General features: G+C 43.4%; 1 protein-coding gene across 1 annotated transcript in view; it reads right to left on the bottom strand.

The window, feature by feature from the left end:
- The window catches only part of armh3 (armadillo like helical domain containing 3), a 170,020-nt gene that overhangs the window by 125,625 nt on the left and 18,115 nt on the right, over positions 1 to 26,280 (bottom strand). The window contains exons 2-12 of the mRNA XM_080205969.1: positions 24,853 to 24,964; positions 23,189 to 23,245; positions 20,868 to 21,014; positions 20,299 to 20,406; positions 17,980 to 18,072; positions 17,677 to 17,751; positions 14,186 to 14,272; positions 12,957 to 13,013; positions 11,320 to 11,363; positions 8,046 to 8,106; positions 5,013 to 5,059 (exon numbers count right to left, since the gene is read on the bottom strand). Coding sequence (XP_080062095.1) covers positions 5,013 to 5,059; positions 8,046 to 8,106; positions 11,320 to 11,363; positions 12,957 to 13,013; positions 14,186 to 14,272; positions 17,677 to 17,751; positions 17,980 to 18,072; positions 20,299 to 20,406; positions 20,868 to 21,014; positions 23,189 to 23,245; positions 24,853 to 24,954 — 878 coding nt within the window. The 5' untranslated portion in view covers positions 24,955 to 24,964. The remainder of the gene's footprint in view (positions 1 to 5,012; positions 5,060 to 8,045; positions 8,107 to 11,319; positions 11,364 to 12,956; positions 13,014 to 14,185; positions 14,273 to 17,676; positions 17,752 to 17,979; positions 18,073 to 20,298; positions 20,407 to 20,867; positions 21,015 to 23,188; positions 23,246 to 24,852; positions 24,965 to 26,280) is intronic.

The raw sequence follows: 26,280 nt of genomic DNA on the forward strand, positions 1-26,280 counted from the left end.
CCCTCCCAAAAATGAGGGGCATAAAAACATTAATGGAGTCAAACCTTCCAAAGGCAATTCACATTTCCAAAGGAGCTTTATCAAACAGAATGTAACATGGAGCTACATAAGAAGACATTAAGACAAGTGACCAAATGCTTGGTCAAAGAGGAAGGTATTAGAGGAGGGGTCAAGAGGATGTGTAGATTAGGTGGATCAGCCATGGTAAAAATGTGGGTTTGAGGATGGGGGAGGGGGTAGTGCTTGGGTAAGATGCTCTTTGAGAGTCGGTGTAGACTTGATGGGCTGAATGGCCTCCTTCTGCACTGCAGGGGCTTTTTGGTTCTATGAAACAAATTCCATGGCCAGGCAGCCATGGGGGAAACTTCCACTTCTGTGCTGGCCCTGCTGCTATGAGTTATGGCTTCACCAATCATGGGGCCTTCTGGACTGTAAGATTCAAGTACTATGCAGGCAAGAATTTTTTTTGGAGAAATTCTTGGTTTTTTAAGATATGTCAGTTGTCCCAGTCTTGCAAGCGATTTCAGCGAAGCACTCTGCAGTCTGTACAGCCAGAAAGGGCTGCTCTGTGATGTAAAGTCAGTGATCAGCAAGAAATCCTATTCAAGAGAACATGCACCCTCTTCCACCCACACCCTGGCGCGTGTGCTTTTTAGGAAGTTCATTTTCAGAATGCAGTCATTGCAGGAAAGACAGGTATTTATCTCCTGAGAAGGCAATGAGCCTATTTCTCGAATGGCTGACGACATTTTTTTGGACCTAAGTGCGCACTTTGCTGGGTTACTGCAGTGAACAATTAATATATACATCAGTCCAGGAAACAACAGCAGGTTTTCTTCCTTAGAGAAGGTTTATTTTATTCTTTCATTTGGATGTAAGCATCACTGGCAAGGCCTGAATGAAATGAACATTTCTGACCTCATTTGAGAAGATGACCGAGAGTTTACAAATCCCAGTCTGGAAACCTATGTTCCAACTGCAAACTTTCTGGGTGGGATTTGGCAGCGCTGTTGGCCAGCAGTGGGATCTTCTGGTTCTGCTGTTATCAACATGGTTTCCCAATGGATGCATCCCTCGTTGCTGGGAAACCCATTGTGAGAGTGTGCCATTGGCAAGACCAGAAGATCCACTGGCATGAGCGGCTGGAAAAATCCAGCCATTATCTCCATTCCCAACTAGAACTTTAACTCCTTCTAAAAGAATCTGGATAATCTGGGCAGCATGGTGGCACAGTGGTTAGCACTACTGCCTCACAGCGCCAGGGACCCAGGCTCAATTCCCAACTTGGGTCACTGTCTGTGTGGAGTTTGCACATTCCCCCTGTGTTTGCGTGGGTTTCCTCCCACAGTCTAAAAGACGTGCTGGTTAGGGTGCATTGAACCAAACAGGCGCCGGACTGTGGTGACTACAGGAATTTTGCAGTAACTTCATCGCAGTGTTAATATAAGCCTTACTTGTGACTAGTAAATAAATAAACTTTAATCGTTTCAGATGGGACAGCTGTTATTAAGGGTCTGCTGTGTAGGAATAATAGCTTTGTCTAATCTTTATCTTCAATTCAATGTCCTCTGATCCTTGCTTATAGCCCAATTAAAGCCTACAAATGTTTCATAAAACATTGTTCTCGCTGTCTCGGGGCTCTGTCACAGAATTTGATGAGCTCTGCACCTTTCTCTCAATTACCTTGCCCTCTCCAAGTTGTTCAATGTGTGATCAACGCAGTACACCAGGATTTCGATTTTATTTCTGATTAAACATGTAGAGGAAAAGGGAAAACAAGTAGTTGCAGTTCCAAGTTTTCATTAAATATCCGTCTCTTGTACTGACGGCAGAGACAAAGCAGAGTGGGGTGATTTATTACATGCCAGAGTCTGGAATGGTGAGTTCGAAACAGTCAATAATGCTGCAGGAAGTCTGTCTGCTTCCATTTTATATTACCACATTCAGTTTCCTGGTGTTGTTTAATTCCCTGACAGCTCAGTGAGTAGCACTCTCATCTCCGCATGGTTCCACTCAAGAGTTTGAGCACAAATCCAAAGGTAACATTCCCAGTGCAGTACAGAGGGAGTGCTGTAGTGTCATAGATGCAGTCATTTGAGTGAGATGTTAAACAGACTGTCTGCTCAGGGGCACAAACAGAATCCCATGGTCACTACTTCAAAGAGTTTTTCCTGTGAACTAGCCAATATCTATCCCTTAGTCAACATCACTCAAACATAACATCTGGTCATTATCTCATTGCTGTTTTTGGGAGCTTGCTGTGTATATATTAACTGCCATGTTTCTTACATTACAATAGTAATTACAATCAATAAGTTCTTCAGTGGCTGCAGCTGTCCTGAGGTTGGGAAAGACATTGTTTCAGCAAAGCTTCTTTCTTTCTGTCCTTTCCCACCTGTGTGATGGCTAATGATTAACAGTTTATTTTTTAAACCTCACTGCAATCTCTATTTCCTCCTGAATGCATGAGCTCCTACTGGGGTTTAGCTGCAATGGTGCTGAATGCTATTAATGATATCTTTGTGTGTGAACTGAAAATGATGCTGCAGAGCTATCAGACTATGGAAGGCATAAGAAATTAGTCCAATTCCATCTTCAAACCCACTTCCACCAAAATCACTGTCACAACATTGGTTGGGATTGTGGTCGCTGACAAAGTCAGTGGCACTGCACGATAAGAACATAATAACATGAGTTTATATAGCACCTTTAATACACTAAAATGTTCCAAGGTGCTTCACAGCGCCATTATCAACCACAATTTGACAGCAAGGCACATGAGAAGATATTAGGACAGGTGATCAAAAGCTTGGTTAAAGAATCGAGTCTTAAGGAGTGTATTAAAGGAAGAGAGAGAGGTCGAAAGGCAGCGCTGCTTTGGAAAGGATTTCACAATTTAGTTCATCAGGTAAACACTGCCAATGTTGACGTGATTAAAATCGAGGGTGTGCAAGAGTTCAAAATTGGAGAAGCACAGAGATCTCAGAGGATTGTAGGGCCAAGGTGGGGAGGGGGAGGGGGAGGAGGCAGATTTGAAAATAAATATGTGTGTTTTAAATCTTGAGGCTTTGCTGTGCCAGGGGTCATAGAATCCCTACAGTGCAGGAAGAGGACATTCGAGTCTGCCATGATTCTCTGACAGAGTATCTAGCCCAAGCCATCACCCTTGTCCTATCCCTGCAACCCCATATTTACCATGGCTAATCCATCTAACCAAGACATCTTTGGACACTAAGGAGAAATTTAGCATGGCCGATCCACTTAATCTGCACATCTTTCGGACTGTGGGAGGAATTGGAGTACCCAGAGGAACACATGCAGAGATGGGGAGAATGTGCAGACTCTGCACAGACAGTGACTCAAACCGTGAAATGAACCCGGGTCCTTGGCGCTGTGAGGTAGCAATGCTAACCACTGTATTGCCCAATGTAGATCAGGGAGCAATGGGCAAGGAAAACTGGGAAGAAATTAAAATACGAGCAGCCGAGTTGAGAATGATCTCAAATGTACATAGTGTGGATTGTGGGAGGCCGGCCAGGGGAGCAGGCGGGGAGTCGCCTCTCCTCTTCAGAGTGACGATCACGGAAGGTTGAGAAGAGCATCCAATTATTCCACTGCACCTGTCCTGTTTCCCTGGGTCATGGGTTCACTGGGATCTCAGTAGTGTTTCAGTAGAAACTGGGATGGTGCTCCAGCAGTGACACCATCAGAGGTGGAAAGGGGCTTTCTGAGGCAAGATTTGACTGCAAGGCTCCTCCTGTCAGAGGCCTCAGCCAAGTAGAGAATGCGAGTTGCAGCAGTGAAGGCTGCTAGAAACCATGTTCCTCATTAGGGTCACTTTTCACTGTCTATTAGAAATAAGACCATAAGACCAAAAGTCACAGGTGCAGAATTAGGCCACTCGGTCCATCAAGTCTGCTCTGCCATTCAATCATGACTGATATTTTTCTCGTCCCCATTCTCCTTCCTTTTCCCAATAAACTCTGATCCCCTTATTAATCAAGAACGTATCTATCTCTGTCTTAAAAACACTCAATGATCTGGCCTCCACAGCCTTCTGTGGCAAAGAGTTCCATAAATTCACCACTCTGGCTGAAGAAATTCCTCCTCATCTCTGTTTTAAAGGATCGTCCTTTTAGTCTGAGGTTAAGCCCTCTGGTTCCAATTTTTCCTACTAGTGGAAACATCCTCTCCATGTCCACTCTAAACAAGCCTCGCAGTATCCTGTAATTTTCAATAAGACCCCTCCTCATCCTTCTAAACTCCAACGAGTACAGACCCCGAGTCCTCAATCGTTCCTCATACGGCAAGCTCTTCATCCTAGGATTCATTCTTGTGAATCTCCCCTTGTCCCACAAATTAATTTTTAAAAAGTGGGATGGATGGAATGGAATCCATTAGAAACCCCAGCCATGCACTCTACCACCATTGCACCTGCTATTTGCAAAAAAGGCAACTTTTCCCACATTCCTGCCAACAAATGTGAAGAAAATAGTAAAAATCATTTTGACAATGCCTTTCACAGAATGTCCAAAAGACCTTTTGAGCTGGCAGGTACATCAGCAGCACTGTTAAGAAGCCATTCTGTGCACAGCAAGTCCCCAAATTCTACAGCAATGATTTAAATAACCTAATCCACAGTTCTGGGTTGTGTGTTGGATGAATGGAGAACTCCCACGCTCCTCCTTGTGAAGTGTCCATCTGAAAGCACAGATGGGGGTCTCGGATTAACATCCTATCCAAAAGATGGCACTTCCAACAGTGCAATACTGCATCAGAATGTGTCAGTCTGAATATTGTGCTTAATTCTCTAAAGTGGGGTTAGAACTCTCACATTCGGATTCAGGAGGCAAGAGCGTGATCCACTGAGCCATCATGGGCAACTTAAATTCTTGTCAAATTTGTCGGTGATCAGTGATGTGGTTGGAGGTGGATCGTAAGGAGAAAATGTTCAAATAAAAAATGGAACGAGACAGAAAGAAACAGTGAAGATTTTGCAGAATATTACTCACTGGACTGAAATCTTCTCCTCAGCATCTGCTATGAACATGTTGCCCACCTGTACATAGAGAGGGAACAGCTGTTAGTATTTACCCTGGAGGAACAAGTGAGAATCAGGCTGAAAACAATCACAAGAAAACGAGGCAGTGGTGATGAAAAGGAACTTCACACTGTGATCAAGGTAATACTGAGCTGTAGTGAGCACCTAAACATGCAAGTTTATTTATTGGTGCCACAAGTAGGCTTACTTTAACACTCTCAATGAAGTTACTGTGAAAATTCCCAAGTCGCCACACTCTGGCGCTTGTTCAGGTATAGTGAGGGAGAATTCAACATGGCCAATACACCTAACCAGCATGTCTTTCAGACTGTGGGAGGAAACCAGAGCACCCGGAGGAAACCCACGTAGACAGGGGGAGAACATGTAGAGTCCACACAGACAATGACCCAAGCCGGGAACTGAACCCAAGTCCTTGGTGCTGTGAGGCAGCAATGCTAACCACAGTGCCCCCCCAAGGGTAAATGTACAGAGAGAGTAAGACGGAAGAGTAACAAAAAGACAATTAAAACAAGAAACAGAACAGGAGATTATATGGCTCATCGAGCCTGCTCTGCATTTAATACAATCAAGACTGTTGTTGGACTTTAACTCTATTTTCCTGCCTGCTACTCACATCCATTAGTTTTCTGAAAGATCAGAAATCTATCTATCCCAGCCCTAAACAGATCCAACAATGAAGGATCCAGAACCTTCTGAGGTAGAAAGTTCCAAAGATTAAACTGCTAAAGCAGTGATGAACCAATAGAAAGAATGAAGAAAGAAAGTGGCAAGTGGTGAGGAGAAAAAGGAAGAGTGAGAGGGAAATTAGACAAACCTGTATTTATGAAGCACTATTAATATAAAATAGCCCAAGTCACTTTGCAGGAGCAATGAATAACCAAATTTCACAGACAATAATGACAGGTGGCAACAGCTTGGTCAAAGAGGGAGTAAAATAAGAGGTATATTAAGAGTGAAAGATAGAAGGCAAGAGATGACAGTGTATAACAGAGAACAAGGGAAAAAAGTGATGTAGAGAACAAAGAATAAGTGTCACCATTAACCATTATAAAAACATCACAACACAGAAACATTTAACCACCATCTAGTGATTTATTTAACTGGTTCTCCACCTACGCTGCAAGTGTTGGATGAGACATTGTAGTTTTACTCTGTATCTAACCCTATGCCGTACTTCCCCTGAGAGTGTTTGATGGGAAAACACAGTAAGAAGTCTCACAACACCAGGTTTAAGTCCAACCAGTTTATTTGACAGTAATCCCACAAGCTTTCGGAAACAGTGTTCCTTCGTCAGGTGTGTGGAAGGTTCTGGTCAGAAAAAGGCATATAAAGACACACATAGTTTACAGAATACTGATTAGAATGCAAGTCTTTGCAGCTAACCTGCTATTCAAATCTTAAAGATGCAGACAATACGAATAGAGATAGCATTAGCATAGGCTAAAGAGATGTGTATTGTCGCCAGACAGGACAGTAAGTGAGATTTTACAAGTCCAGGCAAGTAATGGAGGTTACAAATAGTGCGACATGAACTCCAGATCCCGGTTGAGACCATCCTCATGTGTGCAGAACTTGGCTATCAGTCTCTGCTCAGCGACTCTGCGCTGTTGTGTCGTGAAGGCCACCTTGGAGAACGCTTCCTGAAGATCAGAGACCGAATGCCCGTGACTGCTGAAGTGTTCGCCAACAGGGAGGGTGATTGCCTGGTGATTGTCGAGCGACGTTCATTCATCCGTTGTCGTAGCGTCTGCATGGTCTCCCCAATGTACCATGCTTCAGGACATCCTTTCCTGCAGCGTATTAGGTAGACAATGGATGAATGAACATCATCCATTGACAATCACCAGGCAAGACTGTTCCCTCCCTGTTGACGAACACTTAAGCGGTCATGGGCATTCGGTCTCTGATCTTCAGGTAAGCATTCTCCAAGGCAGTCTTCACGACACACAACAGCGCAGAATCGCTAAGCACAAGTTCCGCACACGAGGACGGCCTCAACCAGGATCTTGGGTTCATGTCACACTATCTGTAACCCCCATGACTTGCCTGGGCTTGTAAAATCTCACTTACTGTCCGTCTGGAGACAATACGCATCTCTTTAACCTATGCTAATGCTATCTCCACTCACATTGTCTACATCTTTAAGACTTGAATAGCAGGTTAGCTGCAAAGACTTACATTCTAATCAGTATTCTGTAAACTGTGTGTGTCTTTATATACCCTTCTCTGATCAGAACCTTCCACACACCTGACGAAGGAACACCGTTTCTGAAAGCTTGTGGGATTACTATCAAATAAACTGGTTGGACTTAAACCTGGTGTTGTGAGACTTCTTACTGTGTTTACCCCAGTCCAACGCTGGCATCTCTACATAATGTTTGATGGGGACAGTGTAGAGGGGGCTTTACTTTGTATCAAACCTCAGGCTGTATCTACCCTGGGAGTATCTGATGGGCATAGTGAAGAGGGGGCTTTACTCTGTATCTAACGCTGTGCTGTAGCTGTCCTGGGAGTGTTTGATGGGAAGAGCGTAGGGGGGGCTTTACTCTGTATCTAACCCCATGCTGTACCTGTCCTGGGAATGCTTAATGGGGACGATGTATAGGGAGCTTTTCTCGGTATCTAACCCCGTGCTGTACCTGTCCAGCGAGTGTCTGATAGGGGAGAGTGTAGAGGGAGCTTTACTCTGTATCTAACCCTGTGCTGTACCTGTCCTGGGAGTGTTTGACAGGGACAGTGTAGAGGGAGCTTTTCTCTGTATCTAACCACATATTGTACCTGTCCTGGGAGTGTTTGATGGGGACAGTATAGAGGGAGCTCCAGCCAACAGAAACAGTTTCTCCACATCTTCACTAAGTAGGGACTGGCTTTACTTTTGGGTTCAAATGAAGAGGCTTTGAGAAGTCTTCCTATATTTTCACACCAAGTGAGACTGGTCACCAAACACATGAGGAAACAATTCCTGATTTACTGCGATCCGTACCATATTGGTTAGAGCAGAGAAGAATCCTCCCTGGTTTTCCTCCTCTTTGTCTTTGTACTGCCTGTGGAAATCAGAGAAAGCAGAAGGCAAGTAAATTTCCCAATGTGAATGTAAATGGATAAATTTATATTTGGCAATGAACTGTAACCATCTCAGTGTCTAACATGGCCTTGATATCAAGAGGATTTGAGCAAAGGAATAGAGATGTTCTACTGCAACATTGGAGTATTATGTGCAGTTTCGGTGTCCTTATCTGAGGAAGGGTGTCCTTGCTATAGAGGGAGTGCAGTGAAGGTTTACCTTCCTGAGAAGTCAGATCTGTCATATGAGGAGAAATTAAGTCGGTTAAGATTGTATTCACTCGAGCTTAGAGTAAGGGAGGATCTCATAGAAAGTTATAAAATTCTAACAAGGTTAGACAAGATAGATTCAGAAAGAATGTTCTTGATGGCAGGGGAATCCAGAACTAGCGGCCATAGTTTGAGGATAAGGGATAATCCTTTTAGGACTGTGAGGAGAAATGTCTTCGCCCAGGGACGGATAAATCCGTGGAATTCACTACCACAGAAAGTAGTTGAAGTCAAAATATTGTGCAATTTCAAGAAATTAGATATAGCTCTCAGGGCTAAAGGGATTAAGGGATATGGAGGGGTATGGGAAGACAGGGGATCAGGATATTGATTTTGATGATTAGCCACGATCAAAATGAATGGCATGGAGCAGGCTCAAAGGGCCAAATGGCCTACTCCTGCTTCAAGTTTCTATGAGGATTCAGCTTTCTGACTTTCTTTCCTGTTGATACGTTCAAACTTGCGTAAATTTCTTTCTCTCTCTCCCTCGCGTTAATCTTTGAGCAATTGCTCCCAGACCAACAATTAACAACTCTTAGTAATAATGCACTAGAATTTCACAATTGTGCTAAATGCTGTGATCATTTTGCATTGTCTGTGAATTGTATACAAATAACTAAATCAGTAAAATTATCTATTAGATTCTGTGCAAGGTTGTGGGTTTGATCCCCAGGGTCTGTGTTAGAACCACAGAAAAGTTACAACCCAGACGGAGGCAATTCAGCCCATCTTGGTCATGCCAGCCTGAGGATACCCAGGTGCCCTTTCTAATCTCACCTTCCTGCACCTGGCCTATAGCAATATTGCTTACAGCACTTAAGATGCAAATCCAGGTATTTTAAAAAAAGAGAGTTTAGGGTCTCTGCTTCTACCACCAACTCCAGCAGCGAATTCCAGACACGCACCACCCTCCGTGTAAAAAAAACTTTTCTTCATTTCCCCTCTACACCTTGTGCCACTTATCTTGAATCTATGTCCCCGTTTTAGAATTCTCCACCAATGGAAACTATTTTATTCTGTTCACTCATAATTTTCTTCCTCTCATAATTTTGTACACCTCCAGCAAGTCATCCCTCTGCCTTCTTTGCTCCAAAGAAAATAACTCAACTTATCCACTCACTCCTCATAGCTAACTTTTCTAGCCCTGGCGACATTTTTGTCAATCTCCTGTGCACTCTGTCCAGAGCAATTGTATCCTTCCTGGAAATGTGGCGATCAGAACTGCTCACAACTCAATCAGTGTTTTATACAATTCCAATATTATGGCCTTAGTTTTGTATCGTACAGCTCTGCCAATGAAGGACAGTATTCCATGTGTTTTTTTTGATTTATTCGTGGAACATGAGTGTCGCTGGCTGACCAGCATTTATTGCCCATCGAGGGCAGTTGAGAATCAACCACATTACTGTGGCTCTGGAGTCATATGTAGGCCAGACAGGGTAAGGTGTCAGATTTCCTTCCCTAAAAGACATCAGTGAATCAGATGGGTTTTTCCGACAATCGACAATGGTTTCACGGTCATCATTATCATGGAATCATAGAATCCTACAGTGCAGAAGGAGATCATATGGCCCATCGAGCCTGCACCGACAACAATCCCATCGAGGCCCTATTTCCGTAACCCCACACATTTATCCTGCTAATCCCCCTGACACTAAGGGGCAATTTAGCATGGCCAATTCACCTAACGTCCACATCTATGGAGTGTGGGAGGAAACCAGAGCACCCAGAGGAAACCCATGTAGACATGGAGAGAACATGCAAACCCTACAGAGTGTGACCCAAGGCCGGAATCGAACCCAGGTCCCCAGCACTGTGGGGTAGCAGTGCTAAGCACTGTGCCGCCTAGTAGATTCTTAATTCCAGCTATATTTTATTGAATTCAAATTCCACCATCTGCTGTGGTGGGATTCGAACCCAGGTCTCCAGAACATTAGCTGAGTTTCTGGATTAATAGTCCAGCGGTAATACCACTAGGCTGTCGCCTCCCTAACTCTCACGCTGCAGAGCGGATGTTGCAATTGCTCTCACCAGCACCTGGTTCGGAATCAGCCACCTCAGTGTTATCCTACTCAATTAAACATGCTTCTGAATCTTGGGTGAGTGTGTGGCTAAACTGATCTGTGATCCACATCCAATCAAATATTCTCAATCCTACAGCATGGACGCACATGTAAAGACTCGAGCACTGGAGATGGGGGAGGGTTTTTCCCTATTTGTTTTTTGGGATGTGGGCGTTACTGGCCAGCGTTTGTTCCCCATTCCTAATCACACTTGAAAAGTGGATGGGAGTGGTAAAAGTAGGGACAGGTAGCGGAAAAATGTGACAACAGAATTAACAAGAAATTGCATTGTGGATGAGCAATCTGACAACATCCCAGCATCCAGCTTGATGCTGCAGGCACTGATGGAACAATCCAATGGGTAAAAGGTACAGGTTACACTCTGAGTGGAACGTGAAGGGTTAATAATTCCCTTTTTCTTTCCAATGCACTGAGCCAGACTGCAGAGTGGAATTGGTTAAGCCAGTGTGCACTGTACACCAGGACAGCTAACTTCTGAATCACATCACTAAAACAATAAGACAACTTATACAGCATAATATATGTTTTTTAATGCAATAAAGTGTCCCAATGTATTTCACAGGAACATTATAAAATAATAATGTGACACCAAGTTACATAATGAGATTGTAATTCAGATAACCAAAAGCTTGGTCAAAGAGCTAAGTTTAAGAAGTATCTTAAAGGAGGAGGGTGAAGTTAAGAGACAGAGAGACGAGGGGAGGGTATTTCAAAGTTCAGTGCCTAGGCAGCTGAAGACTCAGCCACTAAAGGTAGAGTGATTAAAATCAGGATGCCTAACTCTCTCCACCAACTCACGCTTCCTTTAATGTCCTTTGTGCTATACAAGCTTGTACAAACCTGTTATATTCAGTCAGAGCTTGTGAGATGACCAGACCCATCCCCTGAAACAGAAAGATGAGTTGGAATCAGCCATTACCCATGTTTAAAATGGGAAGTTATTCCTCACATTGGTGACTTCTGGCTATGCTACTCCACTGACTGACATGCTGTGTACCAGGTCAGAAGGTAGTGCACAGATACACCACCACACAGAGTACAGAGACATCCATCACTTCTACTTACCCTGTGTGTACTATGCCTGCAGCAGAACTGACATGGAGACAAATGAGCTGTGCAGAGTAGGGGGGAGTGAATCCTTTGCTCTCTCCCTCCCACTCTATTGGTTTCCCCAGCTTGATGCCAAATCCAAATGAACGCAGACTTCGCATAACTGGTTTAACCATCTTGCATTGGATCACTACATCAAGTGCTACTGAATCTCATTCTCCGCAGCTAAAACCAGCTACTACTCAAGAATCACCCTTTCCTTCACTACCAATCATTTCCTTACAGCCTTATCACCCACTCCCTACAATCTCATTTCCAATAATTGTGTGAAGCGCACTGAACTCTTTGTCTCTAAGACTGAGGCTTTCGATTTAGCTCCCACCTCCCCTAACCCCTCACTTCCTCTTCTCCACCTACACTTATCACATAGACCAAAACCTGTGCCTTTCCTTATTTTCTCCTCCACCTCGAAGCTCATCTGATCCATTTGACCCACTTCCTGCTCCTTTCATCCCATTCCTCCTGAGTTGCTGCCCATCCACATTTTCTTCTTGGCCACTATGTAAGCAGATTACATTTTGCTCTCTCGTCAGGTGCTGTGTCCATTCACTCAGAAGACTAAGGAAATTTGGCATGTCAGCTACAACTCTCACCAACTTTTACAGATGCACGATGGAAAGTATTCTTGCTGCTTGTATCACAACTTGGTAAGGCTTCTGCCCTGCCCAAGACCGCAAGGAACCACAAAGCATCATGAATTAGCCCAATCCATCACGCAAACCAGCTTCTCATCCATTGATTCTGTCTACACTTCCCGCTGCCTCGGCAAAGCAACCAGCATAATTAAGGACGCCAGCACCCGGACATTCTCTCTTCCACCATTTCCCGTCGGGAAAAAGATACAAAAGTCTGAGGTCACGTACCTACCAACCAACTCAAGAACAGCTCCTTCCCTGTTGCTATCAGACTTTTGAATGGACTTACCTTGCATTAAGTTCATCTTTCTCTACACCTTAGCTATCACTGTAACACTACATTCTGCACTCTCTTCTTTCCTTTCAATAAACAGTATGCTTTGTCTGTAAAGCGTGCAAGAAACAATACTTTTCACTGTATACTGATACATGTAGCAATAATAAAATCAAATCAGGACATCATCGTCACTTCACACCACGAAAAAGAGCAGCTTTGACTCCCATTATTCCTTCAAACTATCATCCCAGACCCAACCTCCCTCCCTTCGCTCTTCAAAGTCCTTCAACGTGTTTTCACTTCCCAAATCTATCTCATCTTTTTCCATTACTTTGAGTGCCTCCATGCGAACAGTTGGCAAAGGGAAGCCTGCAATTATGAGGCTTGCACCCCAGCCTCTTACATATCCTGCTCTATAACCGACTGTCTGCAGTACATCAGAAACTCATACTCACATTTAACGTTGTCTCATCATCAACAATGGACAACTTCACAATATACGGATTCACCGACTGTAACAAAAGCACAACATTAATTGAACCATAATAGACACCAAGTTAAACAGACCTCAGTAATACATTTAACTAGTACTCTAACAGACACAGTGCCTTGACTGAGCTAAAATAGACTCAACAACAACTTGCCTCTATACATCTCCAACAAACATTTTTTTAAAAAGCAAACCAATCATTTCAGGATATTTCATTTTGACTTTAAAATTAACAAGAAACCTTCAAGCTAAACACTCCCCAACCCCAGGCTGAGCTGAGAATTGGAACTTAATGGGGCAGTCCAGATTATTCACAAGTTCCATCAAAGCCAAATAACATAATGGATGTTGGCTCACCACAAAAAAGGAATGGTACAGTTTATCAAGAACAATGCTATAGGACATTGGCTTATGTTACAAGTATCAGTTATTCTCCCCTGAGTAGTTTACAGATATAAGTTCACAAACTCATACGATACAGGAGCAGAATTAAGCCATTTGGTCCATCGCGTTCGCTCCGCCATTCGATCATGGCTGATATGCTCCTCATCCCCAATTTCCTGCCTTCTTCCCATAATCCTTCAACCCATTATTAATTAAAAATCTGTCTAACTCCTCCTTAAATTTACTCACTGTCCTAGTATCCACCGCACTTTGGGGTAGCAAATTCCACAGATTCACAACCCTTGCTACTCTTTATTCTAAGACTATGACCTCTCATCCTAGAATGCCCCACAAGAGGAAGCATCTGCTCCACATCTACTTTATCCATATCTTTTATCGTCTTGTATACCTCAATTTTATCTCCCCTCATTCTTCTAAATTCCAAAGAATGTAGGGCTATACTGTTCAATCTCTCTTCATACGACAAACCCCTCATCTCTGGAATCAATCTAGTGAATCCAGACAGTCTGGATTCAGGTACATTTTGGAATCTGAATGTAATTTTAAGGTTATGCTGCTTTGTTCAGGAATTCTCCCGCCAGAGGAAATAATTTCTGTTTCTCTCTGTCAAAATCTTTCATCGTCTTAAACACACTGATTAGATTATCCATATTCCAGAGATCACAAACCCAGTTAATGCAACCTGTCCTCAGAATTTAACTCTTTTAGCCAAGTTATCACTTTAATGATACTTAAAAGGGAAGCAAGGAGACAATCATCCGTTCATCCCTTCCAACGATACTAACTTACCTCGTACTTTCTGTAATTAACCAGCAGTGCTAGGAGGACCACACCATCATATCCATGCTGCACTCTGCTGGATGCCACGGATAGAATCTGAAAAAGAGCAGGAGCTTGGTTACAGAGGCAGAAGTTAAAGCAATTCCTGACTTGCAGATCAAGATTTCAGAGTGTTGGAAAAGGGGCTATTTAATACCAATCAGTGCTTTAGAAATTGACAGTTATTTACCACTTTAACACATCAACATGAAGTGGTGAAGGTGCTGCTGACAATAGTAACTTTGCCGAGACCAAATCAGTCTATCCTATTGAGGATGGTGAGTGCAGCTGGAAGCAGCTACTGCTTCAATATAAACAGGAGCCAACTACAGGGAAAACTACTTCTGAGGAAACAGGATCACATAGTGAACAAGCAGAAAATCAGGGAGCTTAAATGGACTGACTTTGTACGAGAAAAGTTTAGAAACCACACAAGATTGCCTTGAAATAGAGTGACACATCTGGGATGACACAAAGGGTGATAGTGACATTTCCAAAAGAGACAATAATGTGAGAAGTGGGAAATATCACTATTTAACTTTTATTTATAAATTGTTGTTAGTTTTTTAAAAAAATCAATAAAACTAAGAATGAATTTTTTTAAATGGTCGAAAGCAATTCACGCAGATTGATTTAATATAGCCATTACTTTATAAGCGTAACAGTTGAGCCAGTCACCCAAATAAGCACAATTTAGGACCCCACGCACCCTGGACATTCTCTCTTCCACTGGGAAAAAGATACAAAAGTCTGAGATCACGTACTAACCGACTCAAGAACAGCTTCTTACCTGCTGCTGTCAGATTTTTGAATGATCTACCATGCATTAAGTTGATCTTTCTCTACACCCTAGCTATGTTTGTAACACTACATTCTGCAGTCTCTCATTTCCTTCTCTATGAATAGTATGCTTTGCATAGCGCGCGAGAAACAATACTTTTCACTGTATGTTAATACATGCGACAATAATAAATCAAATCAAATCAAAGTGGTCCAAGCCCCTTAATGTTTACAGCTGCCTCCATACTGACTAAATATCATACCATACAATAGCGTCACCCAGTGGCTTAACAATAGGCATCAGCACCCTTCTTCAGAGCTTTCCTTCCAGTCAGTGTATTCTCAGTCACGACAATTTGGGGATTATAACATTTGAGGGAGAAAGAAAATTGGGAAAATTTCACTTCAATTTCTGTAGGCGAATGAAATGAGTCGACTGTTTTTTTACTATGCAGTACCTGCAGGATTCTGCAGGTTAGAGCAGCTCCTAACATCACTGACCCACTACAAAGGGGAAATAGAAGGATTTTGAATCTGGTGAAGTAAAGTCCTGAAGAGAGCAAAATTCAGAAGAAACTGAGGATATGCATGGGACATGGTGCCATCTGCTGGCTGTGCCTGCTTTCAGACAGAGACTTTCAAAATATTCAGCAATACTGTAAACTGACCCATGAGAGGCAGCTTGGCCAATGCTGGGTACTTAGAGAGATAGGCAAACACATCAGCCCGAATCAGCTTCAGCCCTAACCTACAACGACCTGCATAGAATTTACTGCACAGAAACCAGCTATTGAACCTGACTGGTTTGAGCATGCTCAGGACAACATGCCATAGGACATCCGCACTTTACCGACATCAAGATAGTGCTCACCCCCAAAATATCTTGTCTTATCTTAACGAATTCCAGTAAAAAGCAGCAAAGCTTTGGATACAATTCAACCAGAACTTTATTGCATAAACTATTGTAAAATAAATTTACAAACTTTCCCCTAGTTCATTTTTTGGTTGATTTTGATCGACGTGGGTTATACTTGTTGGAACTGGAATTAAGCAGAATCTGTATTAAATACACAGGTACAAGGAGCGGGCCTAGGTGGCAGAGGGTTTCACTTCCAACCAGTCTGTGTCAACCACTCATTTTGCAGGATTATGGAGCTGGGGGAGTAGGACAAATGCTTTCAAAGAGCCAGAATGGGCACAACGGGCTGAATGGCCTCATTCTGCCTGTAAGATTCTCAGAATGCCTGTGATAATTAAGGATGCAAAGGCATTGAAAACAAGTTGGCAAAAGTGTGGCATCACTCCAGTATCACATACACACAGTAGTCTCACCAGCAAGCCACATATGCTCCTGAAAATACACTCAGAATGTAAAAACAAAGGGGTGACAAGAACAGCCTGTTCTCTTTGTGCTGTCACACTGAGACACAGATCAAGAAAGCCTGGTGCATGATCAAACTGCTGGAGGAGCAACGCAAGCAAACATCACAGGAGAGAGAAATCCTTACATTTCTGTAGCATCTTTACAGAATAATAGGATGTCCCAAATCACTTCACAGATATAATGAAGTAATTTTTGATTGTAATGTGGGTGACCAATTTGCACACAGCAAGATCCCATGTAGAGTCATGTGATAGGGACTAGATAACCTATTTTTACTCATGTTGTTTGAGGGATCAATGCTGTCCAAACCAATCATACCTCAAAGACATTGACTGACTGAATTAGATAGGCCAATTAGATAGTGAAAGGGCAAGTCAAAGTCACTGGGCCAAATCTTCTGTGGAATGACAATCCCACTCCTATTTTCCTACCTCAGACTGCGGCTCCACATTTCTCAATTGGACAGCCAACCTGGGCCTGCTAAGGAAAACTGCTCCTGGAGTCCTTCAGTGTAGGGTGAAGCACTGGAGGAAACAAAGCTGTGTGCCCTTTTTATGGCACTGATTGCTATATTCTGGCAAGTTTCCATGTTGTGGATGTGTCGGCGTTGGACTGGGGTAAACACAGTAAACCACCCTCACCGCCAAGTGGTTACTCATTGACTCAATGTCCACAGACATTGTCCAACAACCAGTACTTTACCTGTTCTTCACATAAGCCTGGACAAGAAATAAGATATATGTGGCACCCAGCGCAATTTTGAAAGTCTGCTGATTGTAGGAGATATGAAAGTGTGATGAGTTACAGCAGTGAGTGATGAGATGAGGGTATTGTCAGACTTTTTACCAAGTTTCCATGTCCCAGCCACTTTCATAGGCTAGGAGAGGAGAGGAGATAGTGTTAGGTAGTGGGGGGGGAATAGTCAGTGTTGGGGACGTTGGTCAGTGAGTGCATAGGAATTAGGAGGAGGAGTAGGCAAATTCAGCCTTTCGTGCCTGCTGGGATCTGTGGGTGTTCACGGGGGGAACTAGTAATATAATTACCCAGGAGCTGGAAGTGGTTTTAATTCTTCTAACTTTTCGTGGGTAACTATACTGCTAAGTGAGTCGGAACCATTCAAAGTCTCTGAATTTAATTAGTTGAAACTTCCTGAGCAAATCCCATGTGGTCCTTGTATTGGGACTTCTGCGGGCTCTCCCAGTACATATTCCAGGTTACCTCTGGGATATGACCATCTGGAGAATGCAAGATCTGGACAAATGTTTTATAATGAAATTGATGAACAGAGGGCACTCACCTGAAGAATGGCTTCAAAAATACTGTTAATCATCACATATTCCAGGATAGTGTTCTGGCTGATATTATCTGTAACCTGCCAATGAAAAACAAACTTGTTGATGACAGGAGAGAGCCTGGGAAACTATTGCATTAAAAAAAAGTTTCAGTCACTCCTGTTCCCTCTTGCCTGCAATTACCCTACCCATGTATATTAGTGTAATGTGTTTTAAGATGGGGGGCCGACACGGGGAGAGAGGGAGCACTGGGAGGGAGAGAAGGAGGAGCAGAGAGGGAGGAAGAGCAAGCTAGAGCAATGTCTCACCGTGACTAAACACAGTAGCAGCTTCAGACAAAGACTCTTCAAACTCTCGGAACCATCACCACACAACAAAGTGTCCAAACTCTCCATCAGGTTCTGGGAAAGAAGGAGAAAAAGATTATGATATAGAACCCATAACACATACACAAAGCCATGCCTGATCTGCACTCATCCCCTTGTACAATAGACACAAAAAGGCTGGTATGGAAAGAGAAAAAGATTGACAAAAAATAATGTTGACTCTACAGTCAGAAAGGGGAGAATTCATAACAGGGAATAAAGAGATTTCTGTGTTCAAGTCCTGGAGTTTAACTCGTCTGAATCAAAGGGGAGAGCTACCCACTGCATCACAGTCGACACAACATGATCTGAATTCCTTCATTTGAAATGGCCACCAACACAAACTCCACTTCCTGGTCACTGATTCCACTCCTGTTCCTGGCCACTAATTTAGAATTGAACCATCAAATCTTTCCAATATGTGAGAAACACCTGAGCTCCCATTTAATCCCATCTGCCAGCACTTGGCCCATGGCCCTGAATGTTATGAAATGCCAAGTGCTCATTCAGATACTTTTTAAAGGATGTGAGGGAACCCACCTCCACCACCCTCCCAGGCAGCACATTCCAGACCGTCACCACCCTCCGGGTAAAAAAGCTTTTCCTCACATCCTCCCTAAACCTCCTGCTCCTCACCTTGAACCTATGTCCCCTCATGACCGATCCTTCAACTAAAGGGAACAGCTGCTCCTTATCCACTCTGTCCATACCCCTCATAATCCCGTACACCTCGATTAATCTGCCGTGATTAAACTGCACGCACCCACCCCCCCACACCTATCTTCTCTATTCCAACGAAAACAATCCAAGTCGTTCCAACCTCTCTTCATAACTTCAATTTGTCCATCTCAGGCAGCATCTTGATCAATCAGCATCTTAGACTGAATCAGAGCCAGTCCAACCACAACCTCATAGTCCCATTTGACCCAGAGACGAATTTCCAGCTACATAATGCCGCCATCCCCAAGATCACCTACTTCTTCAATGTTATTCATCTGGTTCCCCTGCCTCAGCCATTCTGTTGCTGAATCCTTCATTATGTTTCTGTTGTATCCAGACACGACTATTCCAATGCTCACCCAGCTAGCCTCCCACCTTCCACACTCCAGAGCTTGAGTTCATCGAAACATCAGCTACCTATATTCTAACTTGCACCAAGTCCCATTCGCTCATCCACAACCCCCCCCCACCCCACTCTCAGTGCTTTCTGATCTGAACACATTCCTGAATAAGCATGGATCTACTCTTGCCTTCAAAATTCTGAACGTGTCATTAGAACTCAAAATATTTGCTCTATTTCTCTCTCCATGCAAACTGCCAGAGCTGCTGAGTTTTTCCAGCACTTCCTATTTTATTTCAGATTTCCAACAGCTGCAGTATTTTGCTTTCATTCAAACTTCTCTTTCTTGTTTTCAAATTCTTCCACGATCTTTCTCTGTCCTGTCACTCTGACCTCCTGCTGCTCTACAAACCTCTGAGGTATCTAAGCTCTTTTAACTTTGGCCTCTTGAACATCCCTGAATTTAATTGCTCCACCAGTGATGGACATGCCTTGAGCGGCCTGGGACTTAAGCTCTCAAATCACTTCTTTAAACCTCTCCAACTTGAATACTTTTTCCTTCGCGATCTGCCTTAAAATCTACCACCTCGTTCAAACTTCTGCTCATCTGTCCTAATACATCTTTCTTCGGTTAAATATGAAATTTTGTCTGATTTTCGCTCCTGTGAAGTGTTTTGATGTTTTGTTCTGTCATTTCATAGAATCCCTCAAGTGCAGAGGAGGCAATTCAGCCCACTGAGTCTGCACCGACTCCAACAGATTGTCTTACCAGGCACTCTCCCCCATCTCCCCCGCCTTATCTTGGGAACACATTTACCACGGGTAATCCACCTAATCTACACACTTTGGAACACTAAAGGTCAATTTAGCATGGCCAACCCATCTTTGCAGTATGGGAGGAAATCCAAAGGAAACCCACGCAGAGGCTGGATGAATGTACAAACTCCAAACAGACAAGGCCGGGACTGAACACAGGTCCATGGCACTGTGAGGCAGCAGTACTAACCACTCTGTGTAATGCTCTGTTTAAGGCTCTATATAAGTGTAAGTTCCTATTGTTAACCACCCATCCAGCCAAAGCCAGTGTAGACTAAGGACACTAGCCTGCAAGCATTCCAATATTGAGAGTATTGTACTGCATTTCAGCACCTTTGATGCCCTGGAGTGCTGTCGACCGTTTAACAGATTTGATTATCACTCACCTTCATCCGGAGTTCAGCTTTGTCGAAACCCATCAACATGTTGATAATATCAAAGCCAGAGGTTGGTTTGTTTTTCTGGTGAACCCCTCGAATCAGGGCACACAGTGTCTGGAGGGGAAAAACAGAACAAAAAATGTAACCTAGGAGTGACAACAATACAAACTCAGGCACAGAGAGAACAGAATGAATGGAGACATATAGAGGCTGCAAGGATCAGGGTAGATATTTCACATTCCTTAGTGCTGATGGACGCTTCCCTGACAGCACTGACGGTGTACGTACAGCAAATGGTTTGCGTGTGTGGGTGTACCTATGCAAAATGGTTGGCATGCGTGCATGTACCATGAGCGATTGGTGTGCGTGCACTAGAGGGTGATTGGCACGCGTGCACTATATGGTGATCAGCGTGCATGCACTACGGGACAATTGGCACACGTGCGTGATCGTTTGGTCCATCGGCCCATCTGCTCACAGTGTTCTTTTTCCACTTGTGTGTGTGCACGATATTGGTCTTAGCAGTCTTATTCACGAATAACCTATTTGTCCATCACAATTATTCCACACCTTACCTGTAATGCATTCACGACTTTAATCTGATGCTCCTCATTTAAGGACACTATGCAATGCTGGAACAGACTGTTAATATTATCCTTTAACTTCATCAACTCATCCCCGTCCACAGATTCCAGCTTTGCTTCCAGGTATTCCAGGTTCACCTATAGGATACAAAACAAAAGATCAACAATCACTTCTACGTATTTCTAGGGAAGGGCAACACATCGGAGGAATTTGAGCAGATGCAGAGATTTTTTAAGTTGAGCTACTGCTAAGCCAATGTGATGAACCAGGATGTAATGGGAGTGAGGACAGGGGAAGCAGAATTTAGGGATATGTCCAGTGCATGGAGGGCAGAATGTGGGAGGGCAACCAGAATAGCTTTGGAATAGTCAAATCTGGAGACAAAACACATCTGCATGAGGATTTCAGCAGTAGACTGCCACAGGCAGGGCAGAGTTGGGCAGCGTTATGGAGGTGGAAATGGGTGATTTTTGTGACGGTGCGGATGTGATTGGAAGCTTATTTTTCAGTCAAAGTGACATAAAGGTTGCAAACCATTCCCTCCATATAATCTCCTTCTAATTCCCATGTACAATTAACCCTTCATGGAATCTGTTCTCAAGGGGGTTATCCTGCCCTTTTCTGCCCCTCTACCACGGCTATATTCGAGACCAGATGTCCCTGGAGAGGGGGCATGCGGTGTTCACTGGCACTGTTGAGGCCTTCTGTATTGAATGGGCAACGTGGGAACTGGGTGCTTCATCAACCCCTTCAGTAACATTTTGGTTTAATGCTTTAAGTTTCATCTGTGATTTGTTTTTGTTTAAGGCAATATCCCTTTAAGTGGATGCCCCTTTTATTTTGTCCCTCAGTTTATCTGATCATCTTTACCTGGCTTTTGGTTCCCCTACACCCATGTAAATAGAAAATGCAGGTTGCACAGCACTTCTGGAGAGAAAAACAAAAGTTTAACTTGTGGAACGGGAGGTAAGAACAGAAGAAAAGTCTGGGATTGGGTAAATGGCAAATCGCATCACAGTGTCCAGCCGGAGGGGATGAAAGAGGAACAAGTAAAGGCATGGTGGCACAGGGATTGGCAGTGTGCTTCGCGGTGCCAAGGAGTTGGGTTCAGTTCCAGCTTTGGGTGATTGGAGTTTGCATGTTCTCCCCGTATCTATGTGGGATTCCTCAGGGTGCTCCAGTTTCCTCCTGCACTCCAAGGATGAGCAAGTTGAGCGGATTGGCCATGTTAGATTGCCCCTTGGTATCCCGGAATGTGTGGGTTGGATGGATTGGCCATAGGGAATGTGCGGGGTTGCAAAATGAGGCAGGGAAGGAGGGCTGGGTGGGATGCTCTGTCAGGAAGTCGGTGTAGATTCGATGGGCTGAATGGCTTCCTTCTCCATTATAGGAAATCTATGATTCTATGAAAAGAATTGCCTCGGGGAAGTGTAAATGGGAAAGCAGAATTATTACCAGCTGCTTTCAAAAAACAAAATAAAAAAAACACAAAACAAAATGGGGGCAGAGGTTATGATCTGAAATTGTTAAGCTCAATTTTTCAGTGCGAAAGATTAGAAAGACAAGATGCTATTCCTCTAGCTTCCACTGAGCTTTGCTGGAACAGTATAGGAGGTCAGACTTGAAGAGGAGTGGAGAATGAAATCTTGCAGGTTTTCTAATTAAACTGTGAACATTGCCAAGCTTTAATTGCAAAAAATAAAGAGGCTTTCTTTAAGTTTGTGAGAGCATTGTTGGTATTTCATGATATTGAAATGATTATGGTAAAGGTTAGATAAAAGCCAACCAATCTGAGTGACCTTCTGCCCAGGAAACTGTCCAATGTATCTCTCAGTATAAAATGAGCAATGCAAGTGGAAGGAATACTCAGTGGAATAAGATAAAAGCAAAATACTGCAGATGCTATAGGGCTAGCTAATGGTATATTTAAATTCTGCTAGTTCCATTGATATTTCAGTGGGTGAATCAATGCCCAGATCAAGAAGAGATGAGAAGAAAGATAAAAGACCATGTAATCCATCCAACATGTCATAAACAATCCAATTTTCCAGTATACCCACAGCCCATGCACACTTTCCCTATTATAGATCCTTCCCACGTCTTTAATCTCCCAAATTAAAGTCCTGTGTCAATGCTACTTGTTCCTCTTCAGAACATTCAATTATCCTAACATCTCCACAATTCAACCCTGTCCTGCTACCTGCACTATTCTTCAAATCCAGTTGCACTGAGTCCTGGCCTCACAGAACACCCACTAATTCATCAGAACAATTTAACTGCAAGAAAGAATACACAAAATATACCAACTAACCTTCATCAGGAATAGTTCCTCCCAGAATCGAGGACAGTTCTTGGCTGGGTCTTCATCCTGTGACAGAAATAGCATCACCACATTACTCGAGATTCATCAAGTTGTTCAGCAATTTCTTATCCTCTGTGAAAACAGACTATCATCATAGAATCTACAATGCAGAAGGAGGCCATTTGGCCCACTGAACTTACACCAACAATCTCACCCAGGTTCTAACCCTGTAATCCACATATTTACCCTCCCAATCCCCCTGACACTAAGGGGCAATTTAGCAAGGCCAATCAACCAAAGCACATCTTTGGACTGTGGGACGAAAGCGGGACACCCGGAGGAAATCAAGCAGGCATGGGGAGAACTTGCAAACTCCAAACAGCCAGTCATCCAAGGCCGGGAATTGAACCCGGGTCCCTGGTGCTGTGAGGCAGCAGTGCTAACCACTGTGCCACCCTCAATTCCACAGGGAATATCTGCACTTCTTCACCAGTAATATTCAAAGCTTCCTCTGTTTCCCTTTTCTATTCACTTTATCCAATCCTCAAAATCAGTTTCCTCAATTTCCCTTTCCCCATTCCCTTGCCTCTTGCCCCTCCTTGCCTCTCAGCTCCTCCCTTTTTCCAATTTTTTTTCACATCCCCGCTCCCCACCTCTTTTCCCTCCCCATTAGTGGAGTCCCCACAAGCAGGAGGGGGTAATTATAGTGCATTTAGTTCACATTAAATAGCTTCTCGAATCATTATCACGTCGCTTCTTCTGGGAACTTACTGTGCATAAACCATCTCATATATCCCCACATTACTACTGAAACAACCCTTTAAAGATAGCTCATTGGCTGTATGGCACTTTAGAATGTCTCGAGATTACAAGCATGCTATAGAAATGCAAGGGTTTTTTTTGCCATGTAGGTAAATTCCATCATAAATGGAGATAAAGGCGTTTATAATGAAAATATTTCCCACCATTTTCTAAAGGGCAACTAGAGATTAGCCAGCAACATCCTGAAAATGAATCAAAAAATATATTAAAATCTTTTATGTGTTGGGGTCCAAATATTCCCAGCCTACATTTGGAGATCTGAACTTGAATTGATGTGAATTTATTCCCCTTATGAAATGGTCCAAATGATGGCTGGTAACATAATAAATAGCTGTGTGCAGTTCCTGTAAACCTTTCACATTATAAATTGCCATGTCCACATCAATAATGGAAAATGTGTGAGTGAACCTGTCACATTAACATTACTCCATTTCCATTAGGAATGTGGGCATCAGAATTGATCATGGAGATAGGTGGCAAGATTTATAACACAACCACAGAAATATAAACATTCTCACAGCAAAAAATTAATGATTCAAGTACAATGCCATACTTGTAGGGCTACAGGGAATGGGCTGGGAGTAGCATGGTGCATGGGGAGGGCTGGCTCTCTTGTAAAGAGCCAGGATGAGCTGTATGGTCTCCTGTGCTGTAACTATTCTCCAATCTATGATTCTAGCTCAATTAAATCTGAATGTTCTACAAAAACAGCACTGCATTCAAATCTGTCAAACAAAGTTAATAAATTCTTTCACACCTCACAGGTACATTGCTATCAATTAAGCCAACCCAATTATTTTCCATGGTAATACAAAGCCTCATTGTCAATTAATTTACATTTCATTACAAACCTTGAAGATCTCATCGTACATTAAAACCACCTTCTCTTTCAGAGGTTTCTTGGTGGATGATGCTTTGCGGAGAAGGCCTCCCTTCTTCTCTACCTGTGCCATTGCATGGATTCTGTAACAAAAATATTGACCATGGGAATGTGCAGCATTCAATGTTGTCATAAAGTTTAAACTTAAAGTTTATCTACTAGTCACAAGTAAGGCTTACATTAACACTGCAATGAAGTTACTGTGAAAATCCCCAAATCGCCACACCTTGGTGCCTGTTTGGGTCAAAGCACCTAACCAGCACGTCTTTCAACTGTGGGAGGAAACCAGAGCACCCGAAGGAAACCCACGCAGACACGGGGAGAACACGCAAGCTCCACACAGACTGGAACCCAAGTCATCACTCAAATTATTACAGTTCGTTCTTACCAATTCATATCAGGCAGCAAGCACACTTCAAGCCAATCAGTATTCAATAAGAATTGCATATTGAAAGTATCATAGAATCCTTACAGTGCAGGACATCGTCATTCGGCCCAAGTCTGCATCGACAACAATTCCACCCAGGCCCTGCAGACAGTGACCCAAGCCAAGAATCGAATCCAGGTCCCTGGCGCTGTGAGGCAGCCACGCTAACCACTGTGCCACCCTTTTGAAAACCCACACCCACCTGTCCTACAACTGGGCGGCATGGTAACACAGTGGTTAGCACTGCTGCTTCATAGCTCCAGGGACCTGGGCTCGATTCCCGGCTTGGGTCACTGTCTGTGTGGAGTTTGCACGTTCTCCTCATGTCTGCATGGGTTTCCTCAGGGTGCTCTGGTTTCCTCCCACAGTCCAAAGATGTGCAAGTTAGGTTGATTGGCCATGCTAAAATTGCCCCTTAGTGTCCTGGGATGCTTATGTAAGAGGGATTAGCGGGTAAAATGTGTAGGGATATGGGAGTAGGGCCTGGGTGGGATTGTGGTCGGTGCAGGCTCGACGGGTTGAAGGGCCTCTTTCTGCACTGTAGGGTTCTATGATTCTATGAATTCTTTTAATTTCTTCAATGAAGTTTCAATTCTTGTTACATTCCTAACAATGCCACAAACAGTGTCATCCGAGCACCATGTGTATCACCAACAAGGGACGGATTCACCCTCAGTTCAATTCAAATGCTGGAAAATCTCAGCAGGTCTGAAGGCATTCATGGAGAGAGAACAGAGCCAATGTTTAAAGACTGCTTGACTCTTCATCAGAGCTCTGTTTCAGATTTTATTTCAGATTCCAGCACCCACAGTGATTTGTTTTTAATCAAGCTGTATTCATATTATGCAAAGTACTTGAACATTTATCAAATTGCTCCCACTTCACAGGACAGATCCATTACTGAGAATACTTCCATATCACAGCGCACAAAGGGCTCCTTTCCAAATTGATCACACCATCCATTATCAGGCA

Source organism: Carcharhinus amblyrhynchos, chromosome 17 (assembly GCF_965287045.1).
Source record: "Carcharhinus amblyrhynchos chromosome 17, sCarAmb.v2.hapA, whole genome shotgun sequence".
Lineage (NCBI taxonomy): Eukaryota > Metazoa > Chordata > Chondrichthyes > Carcharhiniformes > Carcharhinidae > Carcharhinus > Carcharhinus amblyrhynchos.